We start from the raw sequence: 26883 nt of genomic DNA on the forward strand, positions 1-26883 counted from the left end.
GTGGACATTAAATAATTTATTTCCCTTTCTTGATAATACATGCTTCCGTATAAACTGGGGAAAATGACCTGTACATCTATGTACAATCAATGTTATTACCACCTCAAAGAAAATGCACAATACATATTAATGCTTCATTTAAATGAGAAAAAGAAGAGTTTGGACTGCAAAGCTAAAATGAGCTGTTATTTATCAATTTCCCAATATATCAAACTAACATTTACTCCCACAACAGCAATGATGACAAAAAAAAGTCTATCAGACTAAGACATTTTGACATTTGTGAAGAACAAAGAATTAATGCTTGCCTGTTTGAGTTAACATGAAAACTATAGAGAATTTGTCTATTTAAAGAATGATGTACCATTCGTAAGACTTCTTGTGAAATGCAGATGCTTACGGAATGTCACTCAAGCAGATGCTGTCAAGACTGCTTAATAGAATGAAAACAAAAACAATAAAAGGTTTAATATCTGGGATCACTTAAGGTCAAAGTGCAAGTCGTAATAATAACCGCAAAACATTCCACGTTTGAAGACTAGTTTCTAACACAGTATCTGGAAAGAGAAACGCTACACAACATTGGGTTGCTTAAGCCATAGAAATCGATTTGGTGCAAATAAGAGTCACTGTCTTTTATTTTAACAGCTAATATTGTGGTTAGCAAAGAGATGATTATTGTAGTAGAAATAAAAATTGATGCTACCAGATAAGTCATTTTTGTCCTTACAATAACTACAGTATTTAACAAGTCTCACAAAATCTTCCAAGAAATGACTGTCTATTTTGCACAAAGAAAATGAAACCCATTTAGTACATTCATTTTTTCCATATTTTCATCAAATTAAGCAATTCTTTAATTCTCAATTGACTGATAAAATGTCACTTATTAGTGTATGTGGGAAAACACTATATATGTGATATTAAATGAATAAAGTACAGCTGTCAAAGGGATAGTTCACCCAAAATATCAAATGATAATTTACTTACCTCAAACCTGTATGAGTTTGTTGAACATAAAAGAAGATATCTTGAAGAATGTTGGCAACCTATGAGACTTCTATAGTATGAAAAAAATAAAATACTATGGATGTCAATGGCTACCAGCAACTGTTTGGTAACTAATATTCTTGAAAATATCTTTGTGTTAGAAAAAGAAAAAAATCATACAGGTTTGGAACAACATGTAGGTGAGTAAATGACAACATTTTAATGTTTGGGTGAACTATCCCTTTAAGTATACATCACGGCTGTATTTGTTGTAATTTGAATTTTTGTTTCATTATAACAGAGAATGAGCCTTTTTTCCTTAAATGACAGTATTAAGAATGTGTGAGGGGGTATTAAAACAACACAAAAAATGCAACAGTCCTTCAATAGGTTTCATTTTCTTTATGCACAATGTAATTTTTTTTCCTATTGATTTTGGGGTGAAATATGACCCTGCCATTTCTTCATGAGATTCACCCTTGCATCCAACATATGACATCATGACGTAACCAGCACAAGTCACATTATGTGAAAAGCCCATGGTGAAGTAATCATATTCCCCACATTCATAAAACAGATGATCATATGATATTAATAAACTATGACATGAAGGCACTACAAGGACGTTTGAAAGTGGGGTGAGAAGAAACAAATCTAGTTAAATCTACTCCAGCAGGAGCTGTGCGTCTCCAGTTCTGCGGCTTTGAGATACAAGACTCCAGTTACTGTAAATGTCAAGCACAAGTTCTGCAGAGAAAAAAGCTCCAGTATTCCTCTGATACTTCATTTGGGGATTAGACTTCTGCAACCACAGCCTCTAGTTGTCTGCCACTGAGACACCAAGACTGCTTTAAACAGAAGTATAAGCAGCAGAACAGATCTTGACAGGCATTACTCACTAATAAAACAAAGCCAGCACACATATTGTAGGCTGACAGGCCAGTATGAATATCGATTCTGATGTAATGCAGGCCACCAGAATAAATTTCAGAGAACATAGGTCACTCTTCCCCCAAACGCCATTTCTGAGACTCTTCTTGACGTGCATCTGGGTGAATCTGATTCCTCATGCCGCCCAACACATTGGACGTTGCTTCTGTGGCAACGATAAGAGGTTTAACAACAGCCGGAGGAAGCTGTCGCAGGACTCCGCCCACAGCGCCTGTCATGCCCCTCTGCTCATGCTCGCGTGTCGCAGTGTCATAAATGGTCAGGGCTGTGTCAGTAATGCCCTACAAACACACATAACATAGAAAACCTTTATATAAACCACACATCAGTCACTCTTAAAGGGCTAGTTCATCTGAAAATTCAAATTCTGGCATTATTTACTCGCCAGTAAATAACAGTTTTCAATTTTGGGTGAACTACTAAAATTAACTGGCATTCGCATCCCATTTTGTAATGTGAAGCATTTCAGAGTGGTATTATTGAAAATGTTGATGGATTGTGCAGTTGGGAACATGAATTAAGAAAGTAAATCAATTTCATGTTAACTTGTAGGATTAAGCATACAGGGCCCAAATATGTATTACGACTAGGGCACAAAGTGCTCATACCTCTTTCACTACGCTGTATGCCTTGGCAACCCCCTCTCTCAGGTCCACTGGCTGATGGGCCAGACAGTAATGGGAGTAGCGCTTAATCTTTCTGCATTCTTTCTCATCTGGCACTGGAGAAACCATGTCGTAAGCTGTTTCAGCAGCGGCCTGCACAAAGCACACAAAACACATCAGAAATCACCTATACACATAAGTAGATAAGTACAGCAAATTCATTTTTAACGTCATCAGTATGATTAATATATCTTTGTTGATGAAAACGTGACGAATACACTAAAAATGTATTACAAACTACCCGTTTCTGAGACACATTTGCAACTATTTATATTGCTGCAATCATTTTACCTGTATTGTCCGCACCATCCGATTGGTGAGCTCCAGAGCTGCCATTGCAGTGGAGGTTCCGAAGGAGGCCGTGCCCCGCTGAAAACCACGCACTATTCTTCCATCTTTACGGTACTGCTCAATGGGCAGCCAAACTAGATCCCTAAAACCCTGAACTGTAGCAGCAACAGAGGAAAACACTGCTTAACCCTGACATGCAAATAAAGCTGGCACTTCTCAGAGACATCATTATCAATATTTGGTCAATAGCACTTTATAACAGAAGTACTGTACTTTTTATTCAACTGTAGATAAAACAACGTGTGCAGAGCTGGGTTCCGAATTGCATGACAAAAACTGTAGTTTACACATTTTGTGTAATGTAATCAGACTACTTTTAGATTACTTTTGAGTCGTTTATCACATTGATTTAAAAAGGATCATCTTGTACTTTATTGACATAAAAATACAAAGAGTAAGAACATATATTCCATTCACTGTTATTAACAACATGAAGTGCATTAAACACAACGCAAGGTTCGTAAATTAACTGCAGGGGCTTTGTGAGTTTAATGAAAAGCTAATAATTAAATCATAAAAATGTCAAATTAAAATAAGTCATTTTAAAATAACAATTTATAAATGATCATTTATCATTTATTTGTTTACCTGCATGTCATGTGGCCATTAACCAACAGAGAACCGTGAACAAACAAACATGATACTTAATTTAAATATTATTATAATAGGAATATCAAGGAAATATATTAGGTGAAAGATGTTCATATGACAAAAAATTTGAGGAATGCCTGCATGACATGTACATAAGAAATAACGTGAATTTGTGCATTTTAATGTGTTTGAAAGACAAAGCTATAGTAATACATGGTTAAATAACCTACTGAGTGATAATTAGAATAAAATGAATGTTTTTATCAGTAGTTGAAGCTAATGTTCAAACACTTTTAAAGCTGAAATGATTTTTGTAAATCCAGTGGTCAAATTCTGTGTAGCCAACTGACTATTGACTGGTCTTTGTGTGAATGTCCACAAAACTTGATAACTTTCTGAATGTATATAAGCAAAAGACTATTTTTGAAAGGAACATTTAAAAGATTAATAATTATTAATAATGTATTGCTATTGTGTGAATATGTAATTAATTATAAAGTAACTGTAGTCTGATTACGAGTATCTTAAAATGAAATTGAATCTAATTACAAGTACTTCATTTTTTAAATCTGATTACAGAATCCAGATTACATGTAATCAGTTACTACCCAGCTCTGAATGTGTGTAAGAATGTGTTTTGCTAACCTAGCTGCACCAGGGAATGAATGGGCCCTACGCCTCCCAGAAGCCCCGGCAACTGGTTCTTCTTTATGTCACTCAACCACTCATTTATGGCATATGAAAAGAGCTTGTCAACACCCAGTAATCTGTAAAAAAAAAATTAATCTTGAATAAAATTGGCTCGTATAGATTTGTGCGGTGAACATAAACACTTTTTTACATTTATTCATTTAGCTGACGCTTTTATCCAAAGCGACTTACAATTGCTATATATGTCAGAGGTCGCACGCCTCTGGAGCAACTAGGGGTTAAGTGTCTTGCTCAGGGACACATTGGTGTCTCACAGTGGATTCGAACCCGGGTCTCTCACACCAAAGGCATGTGTCTTATCCACTGCGCCATCTACACCCCTATATTATAAATGTTATATTTTTCCTACCCTTGTCTGTAGCACAGACGCCGTAATTTAAGCTCTGAGCAGTTCAGTTGTGTCAGTCCAATCACAATCCCAGCAAATGTGCCCTGAGGAATAAGACAAAAAAATGATAACCACATATCACATAATAATGCTTTTACTGAGCGTTTACTAAGAGCAAGTTAAACCTACAAGCTTGTTTTGTAGCAAAATATCTGTTACCTCACCCTTTTATTTAGATTAAAATACAGTTCAGTTTTCAGAGCCAGGAGAAAAAAAAAGTTGATTCAGTCCATCATTCATACTACTGTATTTTAATTTCTACATGTAGTAAAAAAGAACAACATAGTTTTTCTGACTAATCATCTGCTAATATATTGTTTCACTGTACTGGTTACATAATTCTCAAATCCAACACATAAAATACATTTGGCGTAAGTGTTTTTACATATCAGATTATTTTAATAAGGAATAAATGCTGAATGATATATGTTTATTAGGGCCGGGACTTTAACGCGTTAATTTAGATTAATTAATTACACAAAAATAACGCGTTAAATTTTTTTAACGCATTTTAATCGCACTTATTTTTGCACCGCGGAACGTTTCTCACTGGATGAGTTTCGGCGGACCAGTTATACTGGAGCACCTACTAGCGTTCAGACAAAAGACGCAAAGAACGGACTTGCGTTCTCGTGGAGACCGGTCTTGCCTATGAGGCGCCGGGCTCGACAAAAGTCAAGCGAACACGGGGAGAGTGCGCGAGAGAGAGCTTCCTTGGAAGAACGAACTCGGAAGGTCACGAGAACACAGAACGCACACTTATGAGAACTGAGATGTACTGCATTCCTGCTTAACTGACCGCATAGTCTCAGCATAAGAAACGGCCAATGAACAATCAATATTATATATATATATATATTTGGTTTTGATTGCTTCTTATGTCCTCATTTGTAAGTCGCTTTGGATAAAAGCGTCTGCTAAATGACTAAATAAATAAATATTACAAAATGTCATAACTTATTAAAACATTTCATACTATTATAGATATTACTTTCATATAATTGTATTGTGTTTTATTTTACAGCGTTATATGTTTTACTGTTAAGATTCATTTTAATATGCCAATAAAAATGCAGACTTTCTCCGGGTCTTATAACTTTATTAAAATTAACCAAAACAAAACGATAAATGTTTACTTGATTTGAATTTTTACTTGAAGAGCCGTTAAGTATCTGTGAGAGCGAGTTTAACGCTTACAGGCTTCCGTACACCGGCCACCCACAACGTCTTCTGGGATTTCTAACGGCTCGATTCTCTCAAGTCTGCACTCGATGCATCCTCAGTTTCAAGAACATATCCGGGCACTTTCATGCATCCTCTATACTTGCGTTCCTGAGAATTGGAACTGAACTTCGACGGTTAATGATGACGTAGAACAAGAACACAAGGACGCAAGATCGCTGAAGAACGCATATTGAGAAACAGCCAAAAACAAACCACAGTGAACATGGACAAAGAAGCTGATGAGACCGCTTTGGTTGGCCCTGTGGATGGGAAATTTAAAAATCCATATAAAAAAACTTACTTCTCACTGTTCTCAGGTCAAATATTTATATGCGATTAAAATGCGATTAATTTCGATTAATTAATTACAAAGCCTCCAATTAATTAGATTAATTTTTTTAATCGAGTCCCGGCCCTAATGTTTATCAAAAAAAAAAATTATAAATTCTGGATTCTCTAGATTGCTCACCTGCTCCATGGCCATGTGTTTTCCATGGTAGTCTAATCGAATTGGCACCTCTGAAGTGAATCGGAATTCTCTGGAAAACGTTACATGTAGATAAATTCTGGTTTGCAGTTTTTGATTAATTTATACCTAAAGAATCTGAAATGTTCAAATGTAGATCTGTAGATCAAGGGTGTCCAATCCTGCTTCTGGAGGGCCACATTGCAGCATAGCTTCAAGATTTTTTTTTATTTGTCACATACACAATTATACAGAGTATAACCAGCAGTGAAATGTAAGACAATGTTTGCACCGCTTCTGGCCACAGGACCTCTTGCTGTCTGGGCTTGTGCCAACCGGGATTCGAACCCACAACCTGAAAGGTTCGGGGAAAGCGGCTTAGCAGAGTGCGCAACTCGGTCGCGGCACAAAAATAAGTCTTCTGACTTAGTGGGATAGTTGTAGACCTAATTAAATCCATCTGAACCAGTTAAATAAGGACTTTAGGATCACTAAAATCTTTCAGGCAGGTATTTAGGAGCTAAACTCTGGAGGAAAGTGGCAGGACTGGACACCCCTGTTGTGGATGGATACAGATGGTTACTAATACTCTCACTTCCTCTCACACACCTGAAAAATATGGGCTGGTCGGTAAAAGACATGGAGGTGGTGTCTGGCTCAGCAGTGCTGTCTTGGCTACAGGAGCGGACGAGGCTTGGACTGGCACGGCTTTGTGTTGGCACTGAAATGATGGGTGCAGGGTCTTGGCCCGCTGCACCGTTGTACTTGGAAAAATTGCAAGAAACCTCAGGGACAGGAGGCTTCTTCACTGACACACAGAACGCTACAACACAGATCAATAAATAGTCATGCAGATGAAACAACTGCTTGCATCAAATAAACAGCGCTCCTTGTGAGAAGTGCATAAGAAAAAAAATTGTCCAACTCAACTGATTTCAGCATAGTTTTATGTAAGCATATGCCTCACTAACAACATAATCTAATAACTAAAAAACAAAAAAGCAGACACAAATGTTGGGTAAAATATAACAGGAACAGAAACATATAAATTCAAGTCCATGGACATGAACAGCTAGTAGTTATGGTAATTATGACACAAGGAGAATGCAGCATATTTCATTTTGGAACAGTCTTTGTTTCAAGAGCACTTCTCTTCATTATGTTTAAGTAGGCAGAAAACTCAGAGTTTGGAATATTTTGCATACTGATAGTTACCTTCCTGCTCTGGTGGGGAAAACAGTTCAACATCTGCAGCAAGACTGGAGAAGAAGTCCTTCAGGAAGAACAATGCATCCTATACATTATAAATAAAAATTTAAATAAAAACGAGGGCCACCTGACATACAGTCATCAGTTTAAACTATACTTTTAAAAATATGATATAAGGTGAGTTGAAGAGTTTTGTTCTGTACCTGATCGATGTTTAGCCGGAGGGGCATTAGTGACACACGTAGACAGCACTCCTGAGGCGCCTGTCCAGCTTCTGGACACACGTGCAGGGCTCTGACAGTTAACTGATATACACAGACAGCACATGCCCATTTCAGACAACATCATTTTGAACTTTTGTGAAACCATACAGACCACCTGTAGATTATGTACATTATTATCTGTCAGTGTATTTAATTGTACCATGTTGGAGTGAGCCTTCCTGGGCATCTCTTTACTGGAGTATAGATAGAGGAATTTGTTCATCATGGAAGAGGCCAGCCTGTCTCGTATCTCCAGATCCTGCACTGAAAACACCTGTCTGGACAGCAGCTGCTCCGTCAAAACACCTGTCTCTGGAGCCTGAGGATACACCTCATGCTGGAACCGCACCTAATATAAGACATGAAGGACCGTAGAGTATTTGAGTTTACTAAATGGGATTATTAGATGGTTTATTACTAAATAATCTTACAAAAAAAGTTGATATCATTCGTTCATCATAATCTTATATTAATATAATTCAAATAAAATAAAAAAGCAGATACAAATAAAAAGTTAAATGAAATAAAACCATTAAAAACATTTGTTCATTTAAATAAAGCTGAAATAAAAGAGACATTAGATAAAAAACAAACTAAATGAAAATTAAACAAACAAAATGCATATATTGTGTAGGCAGACAGATTATTAAAATGACTAAAACTGAGACCATTTTATACTATTAGAATTTTAGAAAAATGTACACTATTTAGAAAATGTATACCTAATTTTAGGTATAAGAAAAAATATATATATATTTTTTTGTAATTATTCAAAATATTAATAAAAAAATATATAATAGTAGTATATAAATGATACAAAAATAACACTGAAAGTTAATATTTTGAGTATGCAGGCTGATGATTAAAATGCTAAAAATGTTTCTCTGACCTTACTGAGTTGAATCTCCATCAGAACATCAGGGTTTCTGCCCCATCCTCCTCCAGCACGGGAGCTTCTTCTCACCTGTTTTACAGGAGTCTGTGATGGAGAGCTGTGAGGAGTGCACCTACACACAAACACAAACATACTCTCTTATAAAAACTGTATGTTATAAGTGTGTATTATAAGAAGCATGAATCAGGAGTGGCCCAACTCCAAATCTGTACCCTCGACTGCGAGCTGGTGATGAGGACAGTGCACCACCACCAAAGTCTTTTCCTCCATAGAGGTGCCACACTACAGAGATCTCTTTGACCAGGTATCTGATTTCCGGCACAGGGAAGTGAAGCGGACCCCTATTAGAGCTGCTGCCCTCCAGAGGGACACTGAAATGTTCTTCCCTCAGAAGGATGGGTTCAGAGATCAGCTTCTTTACCACAGGCTCCTCATCCTTTTCCTAACAGACAAAACACTTACATCAAGTGTTGCATACACCAATTAAGATTTTTATTTTAAGGAACAGTTCATCCAAATATGTAAATAATATCTTGAAATTCAGTCATTTCCTCACACAAGAGGTATTGGTTGGCTTCAAAAGAATAAGAGCAGCACATTTGTATTGATTTTACTTCGCATAAATGTTCCCTGCCTGAAATACTTATGAAGTGAAGACTCACCAGTACTCTGGAGCCCGGCGTGTCCAGGATGCAGAAGTCATCAGTGTCATGGAGTACAGAGGGGGCAGGAGGAGAGATGAGTGGGGAGTGCAGGACTGGGTAAGTGGGACTTGGTTCCTGCCCCAGGTTTCCACTCTCATCGGGGAAAAGGAAGAGATCAGAACGGGGCGGCTCATGATCATGTGAACGGTCTTCATTCACACCTATACAAGACAGGCAGATTCAAATGTGAGAAGTGTTATTATTATTATTTTCAATTAGCTTTTATTTTTATATTTTAATTTTAGTTTTTGTAATTTTATGTGCTTTTGTAATTTTTCTTTTTAAATACTTCTATATATATATATATATATAAATAATAGGAGATGTGAAAGAGGAATGAATGGTATTCGCACGCTGTCTGAAATATGTCTCTGTACATGCGCGTGCTTTGGAAAACAGCGCACGTGTAAAGAATTGAGTTCACTTTCTTCTTCTTGTGGTTTAAAATTGCTTGAATGTGTAAATTGCCAAACCTGCGAATCACATGCGTGCTGAACTGTGATGCCTAGTCCGTATCACGGATCAACTACAATCTGTTTAACCCCTAGAATATATGCTATATGTCAGATCAGAACAATTATTCGTTTACTAACTGAACTAATTTACATGAAGTCATCAAATTGTTACTCCATAGCAATCGCATACAACTAACGAAAATACAGAATAATTAGAACAATCATTAACGGTTGGGGACCTCTGCTTTATTTAAATTATTTTCTTTTTTTTAACTCTAATTTAGATTTAGTTTATTTTTGTTTTATTTCAGTTCAATTCACTTTAGTACTTCAACATATTTAGAACCTCATCTTATGTTTAACTACTTACTGTTTAAGTTTATCAATTATTTTATTTCAGCTTTGTTTTAATTAACAAGAACAGTTTGTAATAGATTGAGTGTTAGTTAACAATAACAACACTGAATGCGAGACAGATAAAAATATATATATATTTAAGATATAAGAAAAAAGAAATAGATGGTTGTAACCATAACACAATCACTGCAACAAAACAATAGATTTTAAAATCAAATCACGTTTAATGTATGGTTTTAAAACAAGTGCTAGACTGAAAAGTTTTGGAAGATAAATGAATGAATAAAAATAGAGCAGAGTCTGACCGTTCTGTTGCAGCATATGACTCTGTAGGCTGTCTGTCTCTTCCATAGCATCACTCATCAGATCCTGAAGAATCTGCTGCTCCGCTTCAGGAAGCAAAGGTGCCTGAGGTGGTGGGTGACTCACTGCTTCAGTCTGGCAAACATTAAAAATCTTGGTTTTGATTCAAACAATAGCTCAAATGTGGTAATAATAACATAGGAACTAACAAAACATTGGTCACGGTTGTCTGATAATCATTACTTTGATAGTCTGACTTTAAATATTAAGCATAACTGTATCTCTCATTGTCAATGTTATTAAAATGCCCCTATTATGCCATTTTTAAGGTAGCTAATATTGTTTTATGAGTCTCCTAAAACAGGTTAACATGCATCCAAGGTCAAAAAACACTTATGTTTTCTCAAAAAATAGCTTTAATTTTACCTAATTTCTAAATGATTCCTAAACGACTCGTGCAAAGCAGTTCAAAGAATCGGTCTCTCTAAACCCCTCCTTTCCATAAGCCCTCAGAATAAGATTTGAATTCCTAACGGCTCGTTTAGGCGATTGCGAGTGGACTCTTTTTTTTTTTGATAGACAATAGCTTTATATATCGTGCACTTTCGGCTTCACAACTTTGCAGAAAGTGTATGCTCACATACTGCTACATGACACACTGCATGAAAGGTAATATTCGAAAAGGCATAATAGGGGCACTTTAAGAAACTCACAGAAAGATGTTCTTCGATCAAACTGACCTTCACCCTTAGTTTAGTGCTTCTGCGTTTAGCCTCCAGTCCAGAAGGGGGCAGTAGATCTCCATAACTGGCTATGTACTGAATAAGGTTCATGAGAGCAGCACAGGAGTCTGAACAGGTGCGAATGTGAATAGCATCACTCGAGCAACGCAACTCAAACCTTGGCTCTGTCTAAAGAGACATAAATGGCACAAGATAAATAATCGGGACATTCTATGTCAGAGAGTAGACAACCTTTTGAAAGAAGACTTTCATACCATTTTGCCATCTTGTCCTGGTTTCACTGCTGTGATCCTCAATTCCAGAGTACCCATATCAACCACCTGGACGTAGTCTGAAGACACAAGAATAAGCAATGAAACCAGCATCCTTGGTAGACATATTCTGAGACTGCACTGATGTGTATGACTCCTCACCTCGTGCCAGATTAACAGACACAGCATTGATCTTGTCAGACAGAAACAATGCAGCTTCATCTAAAATTATTCTGTAAGGGAAGAAAGTATGAGAAAAAAGTAACTAGGACATGTTCAGTTAAAGAAACAAAAATTTAAATTCAATTTAAACTTGTACCTCAGACTGGAGGAAGAATGGTCTAAAGACACACTGCTAGAGATGCTGAAGGTCTCCACGGTCAGCAGAGATCTCACAGGTAAATACAACGGTCTAGAAAAAAGTACTTCTTAGATCCAAATGGTCTTATTAGCACAAATACATGTGTTCGCACAAATACATTCTGTGCATAGGGATTGAGGATTGAATACTAACATCTAATAATTAAACCAAGTTGTATTTATTTTAAACAAAGACTTCACAAACACCTTTTACAGCTAAGTTTGCTATGTTCTAAACAAAAACAAGCATGCTGTTCAAAATTAGACAAAAAGAAAATTGGACACATTTTGGTGAAGTTAGTTCTGAGCTTCATTTGTTATTAGATACCTCTTGAATGAAATGCAATTAAATTTATCCATTGTGAGAGTCCAAACCATTTTTGGAGGCACTATTTATCTCTTTAAATACTGAGGTTATGCTAGAATCTAGCTAAATGTATCACCTGTAATCCAGAGAGCAGCTCCATAGATGCAGGTGGAGGGTAGACACAGATGATGGGGGTGTGTAGCCAAGCACCGGCTCATCTGACACATTTAGAAAGTCGACTATCTACAGGGGAAAGACAACCAATAATGTTTAGCACAGATTAATAAACCAAGTCAGCTGATTCATCAACTTTCATTTATCATTACACCTTTTTGAGACGTCCACAAGCCCATTTTAAAAGGGGCTTTTATTTCATGTGGTTTGCATGAGGGTTTTTTTATATATATTTTATTACCTGGTCATACCATCCCAGACTTGAAGGCACCACTCTGTGCTCCAGTGTAATTCCCCTCATGCCAATGGCTATGAGAAACTCCTGAAAATACAGGAAGACGTGTAACAGATACAGTTGCAAGTTTAATAACACAAACAGAACAGAAAAGTTTGAATGTTTTTGAAAGGCGTTTCTTGTGCACACCAAGGCAGCATTTATTTGATCCAAAATACAGTAAAACAGTAATACTGTGAAAAATGACACATTATTACATATAACTGTTTTCTATTTTAACACACTTTAAAATGGAATTAATTCTAGTGATGGCAAAGCTGAATGTTCAGCAGCCATTACTCCAGTTTATAGTGTCACATGGTCCTTTGGAAATCATTCTAACAGGTTGATTTGCTGCTCAAGAAACATTCCTTATTATTATCAAATTTGAAAACAGTTGTGCTTATTAATATTTATTTTCCACATTCTTTGATGAATAAATAATACATTTAATGCACCCTGAATAAAATTATTAATTTTATTATTTTTTGGTAACACTTTACAATAAGGTTCATTAGTTAACATTAATTAACAACATTAGTTAACATGAACTAAGAATGAACAATACTTCTACAGCATTTATTAATCTTAGTTAATGCTAATTTCAGCATTTACTAATGCATTATTAAAATCACAAGTTGTGTTTGTTAACATTAGTTAATGCACTATGAGCTAACATGAACTAACAATGAATGATTGTATTGTTAACAAAGATGAATAAATTCTGTAATAAATGTATTGTTCAATGTTTGTTCGTGTTAGTTAATACATTACACTAATGTGAACAAATTACACATTGTAAAGTGTTACCATTTTTATTAAATCTAAAAAAAAAAAAAAAAATCTTTAAATTTTAAGTCTTAAACTGACTTAAAATTTTAAATGGTATATGGTTTTGAACAGCATTTATCTATGACAATGATTTGGTTTACCTTGACATTGCACTCTGTGTTGTGGGAGGAAATTTTAACAGCGACAGACAGCATGCTGTGGGACTCCAAACTGAGCCCTTCAGAGGGAGACGCCCTCTCTGGGGCAGATTCAGACGCGTACATCACAGGCTCCAGCCAATGAGGACGTGTCCTGCAGGGCAGATTAACACTCCACTCTGGGGCATCTCCTTCCACTGTGCCTGAGAAATTGAATACACCATGATGTTATGAAACAAACACCAAATAAAAAAACACCATACATGCATATTAACTTAAAGCTGCAGTCCGTAAATTTTGCCTCTTTGTCGCCATCTCTGTTTGAAAACCTGGAATTGCAGTTGTTTGCAGAATTATCTTCCTTGTGTGGGGTAGTGCGGCGACACGGCTCCAGTGCGGATGAATCTAATATTTTGAGGTGAATGTGTGGCAGTCAGTCACCACACCGGTGTGGATGTTTACTGTGCTTCGCAATCACAGATTCTAGCCGGCTTGGAATATATGACCCTAATAATAATTTTTACCTTATATTGCCATCTGAACAAGTAAGTAACAAGTAAGTGCCACGTCTATTCTGATCAACTGAGGGGAAAAAAGTATTACAATCGTGCTACCAATGGTGATTTAATCTAAAGATCAGTTATCTCATATCACATCAAACCGTGCAAGTTATTATTGTTATACTTTATTCTCAAATTATTAATGTTAACAACATCAGCATTGCATGACTATGAGTACAGTGTGAATTATCGTGTAGATTTCAATTTCTGTACAGTCTAATCTAATTGTCATGCCATTCGAATTTCACATTAAGAAATTCTTTTAACCCAAAAAGCTAATTATGCTCCCTTCAAACTAGTTTTCTTTAAAATACAAATCTTGTGTAATCCCAGGCTAGCTGTAATCAGAAGCACATGTAAAGCTGAAATATAATTTAATTTCATTCACATATGTTTCATAAACACATATTCCTTTCTGAATTACAATCCGCCATCAAAATAAATTTAATTATTCTAGCTGCTGTGAGAAAAGGCTATAAACGATCTGCCACCTGCAGGATCCTCACATGCGATAGCCTACTAGCTGGGACAACTTCTTTATGTTTACAGACGTGACGTAATGACGCAGCAGCATGCTTGAATTTCCCGCGAAAACCTACCCGTACCACTCAAATTAGAAAACGTTATTATGAACTAACCGTTGTGAATCGGGCTAAAGTAAGGCGATCGTTTTGAACACTGGCTGGTTATGTACTTGCTCAAATATTGATTTCGGAGCATTTTTAACCAAAAAACGTTACAGACTGCAGCTTTAAATATGAGCTTTAGTGATATATATATATATATATTTTTTTTTTTTTTTTAAATCATATGCACTAAAGTAGACCATAGATTTCTGTTTACACAACTAACAATAATATAACCAGAAATCTGTACAGACCATCATAAAACAAAACTGAAAATTAACAGGCAAAACAACAAAAACAATTTGTGTTTACCATGGTGATACAGGCAGGCCTGAGACGTATGGAAGCAGACATAATGCTGGTCTTTGTAGCCTTCATGCTGCGTCACACCAAACAGCGTCCCGTTTTTTACTTCCATCCAAAATTCACCATGTTTTTTTGGTAATACACCATTATCATCCTGCTGGAAGTATTGGCATTCATTACATAAGACTATGTAAGCCCTACTAGATATTGACTCATTATTGAAGCACTATCTTTGCAATACTGATGTATTACCTTTAGCTGTGTGTGCAGAGCCAGCAGGGCGTGGTTAACAGACAGGACGATGGAAAAGAGGCTCTGAGAATTCTTAGGCTGTATCTTACTCCTTTTCTTCCTTCTACTCCTGTAGCCAAGTTCAGCAGGAGTATAATATTGTAGGATTTCATCCTCAGAACCACTCTCCTCCTCTTCACACACATAATGTGAAGAAACCAGAACAAAAGACCAACAGACACAGGATGTCAGAAGAAATTGGGTATTAAGAAATTAATACCTGAAAACATCTTTCCAAAACAGAGTTCTGGCAGTAGTATCAACAAGTATGTTCATGCTTTTCTAGTCTGATATTAAATATTCAAGTGAGCAGAAGGGGAAATGGTCTTTACCCTCGGGTCCAGTAGATCTGAACTGACTGAAGCTGTCTTTACTGTAGGTGTTAATGAGTTGACTGGCTACAGAGAGACCCACTCCATACGGGATGTTCTCCACTGTCTCTACTGGAGATGGAGCAGTGGGCTCCCATAGTAGCAGATCATTATTAATCCTGAAAAAAATGAGCACATTTTAGCTGAAATTCAAAAGAATTGTCTATCATGTATTTGTAGATTTATAAACTGTGACTCCCCATGCATTAATTACCTGTTGTGTAGTTTTTCATAAAAGCCTTTATTGGGCAAAGAGAGCTGCACATTGGGGAAAAACAGCTCAAGGATATAAAGGGAGTTGCTCATGGTTTTCTCCTGGAATTCCGTCATCTCCACCACGTCTCCTGGGATGACCATCTGCATGAGGCGCAAAGTTATTACCCATAATTAATCACAACTGATAATTAATAAAATGGTAACTCTTATGAGACAATGAAAATCTCTATATCATACCTCCTCATTCTCATACATGACACGCCGTGAGGAAAAGGGGGATGGCTCAGGTTTGCCAAAATCACACACATCCTTCAGGGAGTGGGCAGCTCCTTCTTCCTCTTCCTCTTGTGAGTGACCGTCCGCTTCTTCCTCCTCTTCCTCGGCTGTTACACGCTCTAAGATGGAGCGTACAGCCATGGGGTTCACCTTCAGAACCACTCTGAATGGGTATCAAGCAGAACATATTTTAGTTTCTGTATCTGGATGAATTTTATCAATAAAGATCCATCGAACAACCATAAACAAAAAAGGATACAGACAATACATCATACCTGGGCCAGTCAAATTTGCCACAGTCGGAAGATGTCATGTCCTCCTCCATGGTGTTTGCTACTCGTAAGAACCTGGCTGCGGGGTGATCTTTGTCTTCTTGGAATGATCCTAGTGTAACAGAAAACATGTTGTATGATTAACTGTGTATTAAAATGCAAATGTAAAAAAGTCAAAAGCGTTGCTTAGAAATGGAAAAAAAAAGTTATAACAATATATAATAACAATTGTTAATATTTACATATTATTATTCATGTCTAAAAAAATGTAAATTGCTATTCTTGCATATGGAATTAGCTTTTTCTTTTTTTGCATCTCCTAAATAATGCATTGGTGCCATTATACTGTAAATTATGCTTTACTCTTTTTAGAAGTAAAACAAAGAGTATAAAAATTTCTCTGCATCTTGTATATTTTGAATGACTGCAGAGGAACATTTAAAACTCATTCAAAATGTATCAGCCAGTTTCCTTGTCTCTTAGAATTCACTGAAAATGCAAAGATTATTTTTATGCCTTAATCAGGATGACTCTGTCTATAAATGAGTACCGTTGAGCTCTTTGAAAGTGAGTTCCATCTTAGTCTGCTCTGATGAGTTTCCTCCAGTGAACTCTGTTTTGAGCTCCAGATCTTCCAGCTCCAGATGCAGCAGCTCTTTCTGCAGGGACTTCTTAAACCAGGGGCCCCTCTCCTGATCCGAGCGTAGGTCTGGGATTGGGAACCGCACCACTAGCACCAATAGAGGTGCATTTATTGACATAGACACATGGCAGTGTGCTGGAGTACGACTATCATCCAGGAAGACCTCTGCAAAGGCCTTGTGCTTGTGAGGAAAACACACAACCACAATAAGATGCAAAGTGACATAAAAGTAAATGAAAATTAATTTAAATAAGTAAAGAGAAATAGCAGCTAATGTTTCTCACCAGACTGACATGTTTATTATAGGAGGTGTACATGTGAGATGCCATCATCTCTGTGGTAACCAGTTTCTGAGGCTGGAGTAGGGAGTTGAGCCTGTCCACAATGCTGACGTCACACTCTGAGCGCACTTTACCCAGCTCCACCTGCAATTCTGCCTTACGAGGTATAGTACTTAGACGTACCTGCCCGCCCTGGAGAAAAAAAAAAGGTTGGATCATGTTTACAAGTGACTAAAATTGTCATTTGGAGTATAAATAAAGGTTAAAAATCAAATGATTAATGTAACTAGTAAAACACCATATAGTTGGTCCAGTCAAGGACATAATCAAATGGTCATTTACTGTAGTATGAGAAAGTACTCTCATCAGCACCATGCAAGACACAATATTTCAGGAAGTTACCTGCGGGCCTCTGCGTTCTGTTAATTTGTAGAGTAAATGTAGGCATACAGGAGGAGGAGAATCACTACTGGCTGAGACATCGAACGTAAGAAGCTAGTGTTTGACACAAGAGACAAAGATCATCATTATTATGTAAGAGAACTATTCTGTATACTTAAAATGTTTAACAGACAAAAAAAACCCGCAAAAAAAACCTCTGTGTACTGGACTCCACTCTGTGTAGTGTGCCTGTCAGTAGAGTACAGGCATTCCAAAAGCTCCATCTGGCTCAGAGAGAGATCCGTGTTTAACATACGTACACTGGAGCCTTGGCAGTGCTCGTATGTCACCTTTAATCCCTGACCAATGAACCTGAAGATAAAGAAAAAAGTAAATTACATTTTCTGTTGTCTTCAATGGCACCTTAAAATACAAAAAAAACATACTCAAATAAGCATAGGTTAAGTATGGAGTTCCTCAAGGCTCTGTCTTAAGTCCTTTTTAGTGCTTTTTGTTTATGCTCTCCTTAGGATATGTGACTTTATATGTTGCTTTTCATTGTTATTCTACTAAACCACAGGTTTAAATTTCCTCTAGACCAGTTAAAAGATTCAGATTTCTCCATCAATGGAGCGCAATAAGGGCATTAAAGTCTGATTACAAAGTCCCACCTCTCTCACACATCCAATGTCAGCCACTCAACTAAAGGATGTTTCTCTGACCACTGTCTAGAAACTGTCTCAGGACTTCAGACTTAAAATGTAGTTATCGATATTTTAATGAAGGCTGATAACAAAACATTAAACAACCATTCTAGGGCTGTGCGATTTGGGGAAAATATCTAATTGCGATATTTTTGACAAATATTGCGATTTGATTTGCGATTTTAAATTTGCAAAGTCAAGCTTCAGCTCAATATTGTCAATAATGTGCAGGCAGCACAGTATGAGTATCGTTACCCTACTGAAAAAAACAAAAACAAACAAACAAAAAACAATAGAAACATCACAGAAATTCTTACAGTTTCCATAAAAACCATTACAGAATTCCTTTTTGTTTTGGGCATTATTCCAATAGGAATTATTGTTGTTCTATTGGTTGCCATCTGCTATCCCACCAATAGAATACATCAAATACCAGTAGACACCATTATAGTTTACATTAAAACCAATACAATTACCACTATAACCATTAAATCCATTACATTTTCTATTGTGTTTTGGGAGGGGTTCTACTGTTTTTTTGTTTGTTTTGTATTTTCTGCAGGGAAGATTATAATGGTATTATTACTTTTACAAAATTACTGAATTTCACAGGGAAGACTTGTTTAATTTTTATAAATAAAAAAAAACTGTATTCCTTTAGTCAATTATTAAAGTATTAGTATGTTACACTGGCTGATTTATTCATTTTTAAGTATTTGGGATTTTAAGAACAAGTGGAAAATGTGCTGAATCATTTAATCCAAGTGAAATTAACAAGCAGTTAGACTTAATTTACATTTGTTTTAAACACGGAGCTTAATTTACATTCGTTTTTAGTCATGCATATGCTCTGGAACAGAGTAATATCGCGTCCACATTGCAGGCTTTACGATTAGCAAATCGCAACGTCTCAGATTGCGTTTGCGATTCAATTTCGATTAATTGCACAGCCCTAAACCATTCTATACTATTCTGTATTTAATTCTAAGTAAAAGCCTACCTGAGATGATCATGTGGACAGGCTTCATCGAAGACAGTTCGTGACTGCAGGAAACTCCCAGCAGGGAGTTGATTTACAGACAGAATGCGGAAAAACTCTGAAGCCATTGCTGCACGATGGCTGCGGGAGGAGTCTGGAGGTGGGAGGGGGTCAATATGGAGGACAGACAGGCAGAGACTGCCCACTGCGAGCCGGAGAACCAGCTCAGGCCTGGACTCATCACAGTGTCCTTTAGTTGGATGAGCTAGAGATCACACATAGGGCAGAGTTATTATTGATTAAATATAGTCATAAGGGTCAACAATTACCATGAATCAAAGCTAATAATGAGACATACATGTCTGCCGGGGCAACTTGTGTGTAAGCTGAGAATCTCTGGAAAGACGTGGCATCTCATTTGTCTGCTTCTCCTTCTGTCTAGGAACATCCATGTACTCATCCCACACCGTCTAGAGAATGTATCGAAAAATGTTTTGCACTTGTAATGTCATAATGAGCCAATGAATGGTGACATAACCGATCATTTAACACTAATTATGAAACACAAAGTTCAATGTTAAAGTGAGAGGTGGTGACCTACGGCTACATTTCCAGATGGTGACTCCCCCAGGGAGGCAGAGTAGTTGCTATTTACAGACAAATCTAGATCCACAGTGGGTGGTTCCCCAAGAGGAGGCAGAGATGATAGGCTATGTGACATGTCCATATCAGCCATGGAGAAAAAGACGTCCTCTGTCCAAACAAGAAACAAATTAAATATGTATTCAGCGATTCAACAACAGAATGTAGAATTAAAAGACACGTTGTGCTGAACTAACCTCTACTGGACACCGTTCTGGTGGTCTGGCTTTCAAACAGGTCCTGGTCAGTGGCAACTGTTATGGTGTCTTTCTTCAGGCAGCGGTTGAGCTCCATGTGGAGACGATACTCATCCTCCTGCTGCATGGGCCGACTCTTCCTATCCTTTCCTATAGCAGACCACTCCTGTCCGGCTGTATACAAGCAATTTAATAGAAGGAATCGTCAAATTCACTGGAAACCATTTATCGTCGACTTTATTTAATGAGGAAACCTTAAGGGAAAACCATATATGAATAGAACAAATTGTCACCTGAGCTAGAGAAAACCCCAAACATGTCCAGTAGGAGGTGGACTTGTTGTGGTGAAAGCAGCATGATTAGAGAATCGAACTGCCCATCAATATCCAACTGTGAAAAGACGAGTCACTACAATTTATTGTTAAAAAAATAAATTATGCCTTTTTTGTTGTGACAAATCCATTCAGAAACACAGTCATCCTAAAATGTACTTGGACAATTAAAAGATAAATTTAGATTTTCAACCAGCTTTGCATTGTTTCAATGTAGGTAAGTATATGTAAGCAAACAATGTGTACACTTTCTCTGTGTTACTTGCACCCAGATATCCCAGTTTATTTGTCAGAACAATGTCAACCAGATAAAGCAAAACAAATCAATTTGGGGTTTGTTATAACTACATATTGAATTTCCGCATTTGTCGGATTGACAGGAGTGCGTGCCAAAATCACAAATGCATTATGAGTGTTGAAGTTTTGAGTGTATGAGTGCCAAACATAGTGGAATACATTCACTCAATGAATTATCATTTCAACAAAGGAAGCCAGGCTTATCTGTGCAATACCTTTATAGAAAGAAAGAATTAAAGTGATTGTATATTTGTAACTATGCGGTACTGTAACTGTATATGTACCCACCTTAGCTCCGGGCATGGCTTCGTTTTGCTTCAGAACCACGGACAGCTCCAGTTTACCGCTAAGGCAGCCCACCTGCACAGGCTCAAACGGTGTACTGGAAGACACAGGTTCTGGGAACTGAGGGTGAGGCTCACAGATGATTTTTGGGTTCCAACTTGGCGAAAGCTTGGGTTCAGTCTCCTTTAATGTATAAAGAACATATGTATTAGCGAGCTTTGCAATTGTACTACTAAACAGCAACAAGTTATTGTACTACTATAGGGTCAAGTTAGGCTGAGGTTGCACGACTATACTTACTATACTTGTGCAAGATGATTTTTAATTACAGCAGAACAGATACTCACTGTTTGAGTGGGGGATGATTTGAGGCCGGCACGTGCTGATTCTGAAAACTCATCCCAGAACACATAGGCACCTTCCAGCGTGAGGTTTTTATGTGCAAATGTAGTGGGCTGATGGATATTGACACTGGAGCCCTCCTCCACACTCTCATCACAGTAAACCATCCTAAATATCACAAAATGTACAGACAGCATGGTGATGATTCAAAAGAAAACATATCATATTGTAGAGTCAAAAATATTTAGTTACATCTCTAGAACTTACTTATTGATTCGGAGTTCAAGGGCAATGCCAGTTTTAGAATTTTCAGGAACATGTTCCATCCGCAGGACAGTATCCACAAAAGTGACCTTGACTCTTCTCAACACTAACAGAGAGAACAGGGAAAGGATTAGTCACTAAAGACAAAATCTGATTTAACAATCAGGCAATCAATCAATCAGTCAATAAATAAATCTTACATTAAAGTGATTTCATGGTCTACAGGAAGAGGCATACCTGTCTCAATAGTCTCAGCAAACTTTTCCAGACCCTCCAGAGGTTGCAAGCTCTCTCCCTGATCATCAGTGAGTCTTTGGCTTAGACACTCTTTGGCCAGCTGCATACTGCTTGTCATGAAGCTGGACCAGCACATGGGCTCCATGCCTGATGCTAAAAAAAAATTGACAATGGACATAAACAACATTAAGTTCAACAACAAATGGAAAATCACCCTATGTATTTTCTATCTAAAGAAATCTTAATGATATTATTGTAAACAATTAATTTACATATATGTTTCCTGTTTTTATATTTGACTTTGTACTTTTTAATTGAAATGTCATATTAAGATCTCCCCTTTCTTCCAAACGACTGCAAGCTCACATTCAGATCTCCCTCTATTGAATTATCAAATGATGGATAGAACCAAGTCTCTAACAAACATTTTTTCTTTTGCAATATTCTGTTTTACTCACATGTACATCACAAAACAAAATAAACTGTCTGTCGCTACTTTTTACATCTCAACTTTAAAGATGAACAGAGAAAAATATATTGAAAAAATTAAGTATTATAAAATAAATGATTAAAATCACTATAAAATTATAAGTTAGAAAAATAGTTCATTAAACTGATCAAATATATTATGGTGAAGTCGTGGCCTAATGGTTAGAGAGTTGCAACCGAAAGGTTGCGAATTCGAGTCTCAGGTCCGGTAGGAATTGTAGGTGGGGGGAGTGAATGTCCAGCGCTCTCTCCACCCTCAATACCACGACTGAGGTGCCCTTGAGCAAGGCACCGAAGCCCCAACTGCTCCCCGGGCGCTGCAGCATAAATGGCTGCCCACTGCTCCGGGTGTGTGTTCACTGCTGTGTGTGTGTGTTCACTGCTGTGTGTGTGCACTTTAGATGGGTTAATTGCAGAGCACAAATTCTGAGTATGGGTAACCATACTTGGCCACATGTCACATTTTATAGAGTAAACATATTGTAAATTACAATAAACACACACTGCACTAGGGGTGCTCCGATCAGGATTTTTTAGGTCGATCACAGAAAGCAGTATCTGCCGATACCGATCTTTTTAAAGCCTTCTTTTTATTATGTAGAATTATTTATAGTGACACTCCAATCAGGATTTTTAGACATTTATTCAGGGCCTGAATTTCATTTTTGAGAATGAATTCCCCTCTTAGGTGACTCTTGTGAGAGGGGATTTTTTAATTTGAGGGGTGGAGGGGGCATTTTTTATAAATTTTTAAAAATATATATATTTCTCTCACCTAAATGTTTGATCATGCAGTGAATTCTTGTTTTTACAATCGTGCAATAGCTTACACACAGAACAAGCCTGATTTTGTGAGCTGTATATGAGGTGGCCTTTTATGCCAGGTTCACACATAGGCCTACTGCGTTTGCAGAAGCAGCACTGACTGCGCTTTCACACAGGAGTCTGCAATCGATCTGTGGCTGTTTACCACAAACACAACATTTATCCATTATTTTGATTCCAAACACTGTCACTGAAAATGCTTTTTCAGCATTGTGATTATTTTTTTATACAGTACAGTAATACAATCTTTCATAGACGTGTTTAAATACAATAAATATAAGCAAAGCAACACATTATTCAATGCTTTTTACTTTTGCATTTACTTCTAGATTTATATATGATTATTATATTACTATTTAGAATATTAAATATTGTATTTTTTTTACAGTCATGCCAATAAAGCAATTTTGAATTGAATATTAAAGCCAGATGACAATCTGGCGCTGGCCAATGTAAAATTTATACGAATGCGGTATTCGTAGTGATCCATGATAATCCCCCCCCTCTCCTCGCCTGTATCCTAGAATGGGTAGTCTGCGCGATCTCCCACATACAATAGCACTGTAGGCTATTGCACAACATTCAGTATAATCTGCCACTCAAACACAGATGTGCCGTAAACTCACGACATATCGGAGAAAGTATAACCGACTTGCAAATACGTTTAATTGACTTTTTTATCACTAAATTAGGCTATTTGTTTAGGATATCGCATCACAATTGCATCTTCTATAGATATAGTTGCGACACTTACGTGACAATGTCAATGACACATGCCACTCTCCACAGACACATGAAAACCGGAAGTGCCACCGGGAGTGTCACTGAGCATAGTGGCATGTGCCAGTGGCATCTGTGCTTCAGATGTCATGTCACTTAATGTTAAAACTGCCTCTCAGTTCCTGTCAACTGTTCAGCGTGCAGCTCGCTTATATTGCAGACGCGATTTGATTTGAAGCCATTTGCGCATTTTGAGAGAGAAAGAGAGAGTGCGCGGTGATTCACTCACGCTGTTTATGAAATTATGTCTCACATAAGGTTTTCAAATTATTTTATAATTTATTTAATCAAGAAATATGAATTGTACCTCACCTTCAGCATTATAATTATTTCATCCGCGCCAGACAAAGACTGAGACAGTGCTCTGCATGTCGTGCCAAATCTCTCACGGCATCAGATTAAGATCATTAGAGACCACCGATCAAACATCCCCAAGCGATTATCGGCCGATAGTGATTGGTAGCCGATCAATCGAAGCACCCCTACACTGCACGTTTTAGAATGCACAGCATTGCAATTAAACATTTGTCAAAATTATGGTATGTCATCTGAAAAGAATATGATTTTGACGATGTTTCCTACCCATTCGAGGTCTTGGCCTGAACACCATCTCCAAGCCCCTCACTTCCAGTGCACAGTTGTCTTGCAGCAGTGAAGCCCATGGCACAGTGAGAGATATGGCCTGGATGAAGCCCTCACTAACCTCAAATGGAGCATCCACAGACTCCAGGATCTCATTCAGGGACTGAAGCAGCATGAAATATGAAAGTCACAGGCATTAAACTGTGGATAAACATCTTTTTTTGATTAATACTTGGGGAAGGGTTGAAAATACTATTAAGAAAACCACTCTCGGTTATATCCGGTTATGAAATGTCATTCACATTAGTGAAAGAATCTGATAAGACATCTTTAATCAAACGTCAGTTTAATTATGTGTCCAGCTGGGTCAGGTACATCATGGTATAATTTTGAAATAAAAAAAAAGGGTCAATAGCACAAAATGTACAGAACTTACCCATTTGTCCAGCGGCACTTGAGCAAGTGAGCCCGTGCCTTGATAGAGGTCCAGACTAAGCTGGTCCAAACTGAGCTTCTCCTGGAGGAAATTACCAAGATACCGATGCAACAGGTACCTGCAGGCCCGCTTCTTAATAGACTCAGAAAATGGCCATGGCATCTTGACCGTCTCTTGGGTTCAGTGTGTACTGAAACAAATTAGGACATTCAAGGCATTAAATGCCACATATTCCCATCAATGTTATTTTACTCAATCCGAGCAGGTGAGTCCTTAGCCATCTTCAAGAAACGGCTAAAAACACATCTCTTCCTTGACCCTTTAACACTAGCCCTCTTTATTCTATTTCTTTGTTTACCTACTTGTTATTTATTTATAAAAAAAAAAAACTTGACCCTCTAAAATTTGCACTCTCTATTCTTTTTTTCTTTTTATTTATTTATTTATTTAAAAACAGACTAGCATTGTCTATTCTTTTTCTACTTCATTACTTGATTTCTTTTTATTATAAAAAAATGGCACTCTAACACTAGTGTACTCTATTCTTTTTCTAATCTTTCAACTTGTTTTCTTTGTATTTATTTTAAAAAGTTACCCTCTAACACTAGCGTTCTCTATCTACTTGTTTTCCTTTTATTTATTATTTAAAAACCTTGCTACTTGTATAGTGTTAGACTAATGAGACTTGTCACAGCACTTACATATTATTGCTCTTTTGTTGGTTTTGATTGCTACTATTGTCCTCATTTGCAAGTCGCTTTGGGAAAAAAGCGTCTGCTAAATAACTAAATGTAAATGTAGTATCATTGAAAACAATTATAGTTTTTATAAATATTTTGAATTAGAATATATTTTCTTAATTTAACTAAATTGTAATTGTAAAATTGTACACAAGTGTCAGAAATCCTTGTGGAACTGATAAAAAAAAGTGAACTTGACTCTGACATTGTTTTGCTGAAAACACACCCACACAATTATTCAGTGAAGGGTTATAATATAAATATACATTGTGACTCTAGCTGACTAATGCAGACCTCCAGCTGATGTGGCTGCCTGAACAAATCACATCTGCAAAACTAGCAATTCAATACACTGATGCAAAGCACCTCTAGAGCCTGAGATTACTTTGGCAAACCCATCAACTCAGCTATTCAATGTGTGTACTCTAGTACAGCATCAGAAAGCCTGGTTATGATGAGCTCGTTTAAAATGACATGCAGTTGTGTTTATTTGTCTGACATGACTGGCGTTGCTGTCTGGCTCATATCTACACATACAGTATAATGATGACCACCAGTGTTTGCGCAATCCCCTAAAGGTTGGTGAGTTTGTTTGGCTGCTAACAATACCAAACCAAGTCAAAAAGGCTTACAATTAGACCGTCTCTGCTGTGGTCATTCAAATTCAGAATGACAAAAGAAAATAACTTACCTGTATTACAAAATCGCTGACTAACCGTTGTTCCTTGGCTTAGAGTGAACTAGCATGCTGGCTAAAGACAATAATTTACACCTTCATTCTAGTTTGTCTGTTCAACTGAAGCATCGCTCGGTAATACCAGCTATATTAAACTGAAGATGGGAGTCCTCGTACGCATTATGAGTGGCTGTCGGTTCGTGTGAAAGCAGCATCTCTGTTTGTCTGCTTATAAGGCTAGTGTTTACAAACACGCTCGTGACTGCGCACTCTCTCTCTCTCGCGCGCGCGC

At 37.2% G+C, this 26883-nt stretch overlaps 1 protein-coding gene across 4 annotated transcripts; it reads right to left on the reverse strand.

The window, feature by feature from the left end:
• LOC306850512 (autophagy-related protein 2 homolog B-like) lies at positions 1 to 26881 on the reverse strand (the record flags this gene model as incomplete). Of its 4 annotated transcripts, XM_079386174.1 has the most annotated exons (43): positions 1 to 2222; positions 2550 to 2699; positions 2898 to 3052; positions 4194 to 4315; positions 4609 to 4691; positions 6341 to 6410; positions 6947 to 7160; positions 7553 to 7631; positions 7750 to 7851; positions 7970 to 8158; positions 8699 to 8816; positions 8917 to 9146; positions 9367 to 9569; positions 10526 to 10658; positions 11264 to 11434; positions 11521 to 11597; positions 11680 to 11750; positions 11837 to 11929; positions 12321 to 12427; positions 12600 to 12680; positions 13565 to 13764; positions 15060 to 15210; positions 15306 to 15478; positions 15677 to 15834; positions 15930 to 16072; positions 16169 to 16370; positions 16483 to 16591; positions 17030 to 17303; positions 17407 to 17595; positions 17806 to 17898; positions 18000 to 18156; positions 19489 to 19732; positions 19826 to 19937; positions 20069 to 20220; positions 20307 to 20480; positions 20600 to 20696; positions 21224 to 21403; positions 21568 to 21730; positions 21830 to 21932; positions 22064 to 22216; positions 24740 to 24902; positions 25176 to 25365; positions 26607 to 26881. In XM_079386174.1, 42 exons carry the CDS (start codon positions 25335 to 25337, stop codon positions 1992 to 1994), a joined length of 6231 nt encoding a protein of 2076 aa, XP_079242300.1. In that variant the 3' UTR covers positions 1 to 1991. The 4 variants fall into 4 exon arrangements, with proteins under 4 accessions (XP_079242300.1, XP_079242301.1, XP_079242302.1 ...); XM_079386175.1 differs by lacking the exon at positions 26607 to 26881 and having other exon boundaries at positions 15060 to 15207; positions 25176 to 25337; XM_079386176.1 differs by lacking the exons at positions 24740 to 24902; positions 25176 to 25365; positions 26607 to 26881 and adding an exon at positions 24470 to 24603.
• Between the last annotated feature and the right edge of the window lie 2 nt (positions 26882 to 26883).

The sequence above is a fragment of the Barbus barbus genome, assembly GCF_936440315.1.
Source record: "Barbus barbus genome assembly, chromosome: 30".
Classification (NCBI taxonomy): Eukaryota; Metazoa; Chordata; class Actinopteri; order Cypriniformes; family Cyprinidae; genus Barbus; species Barbus barbus.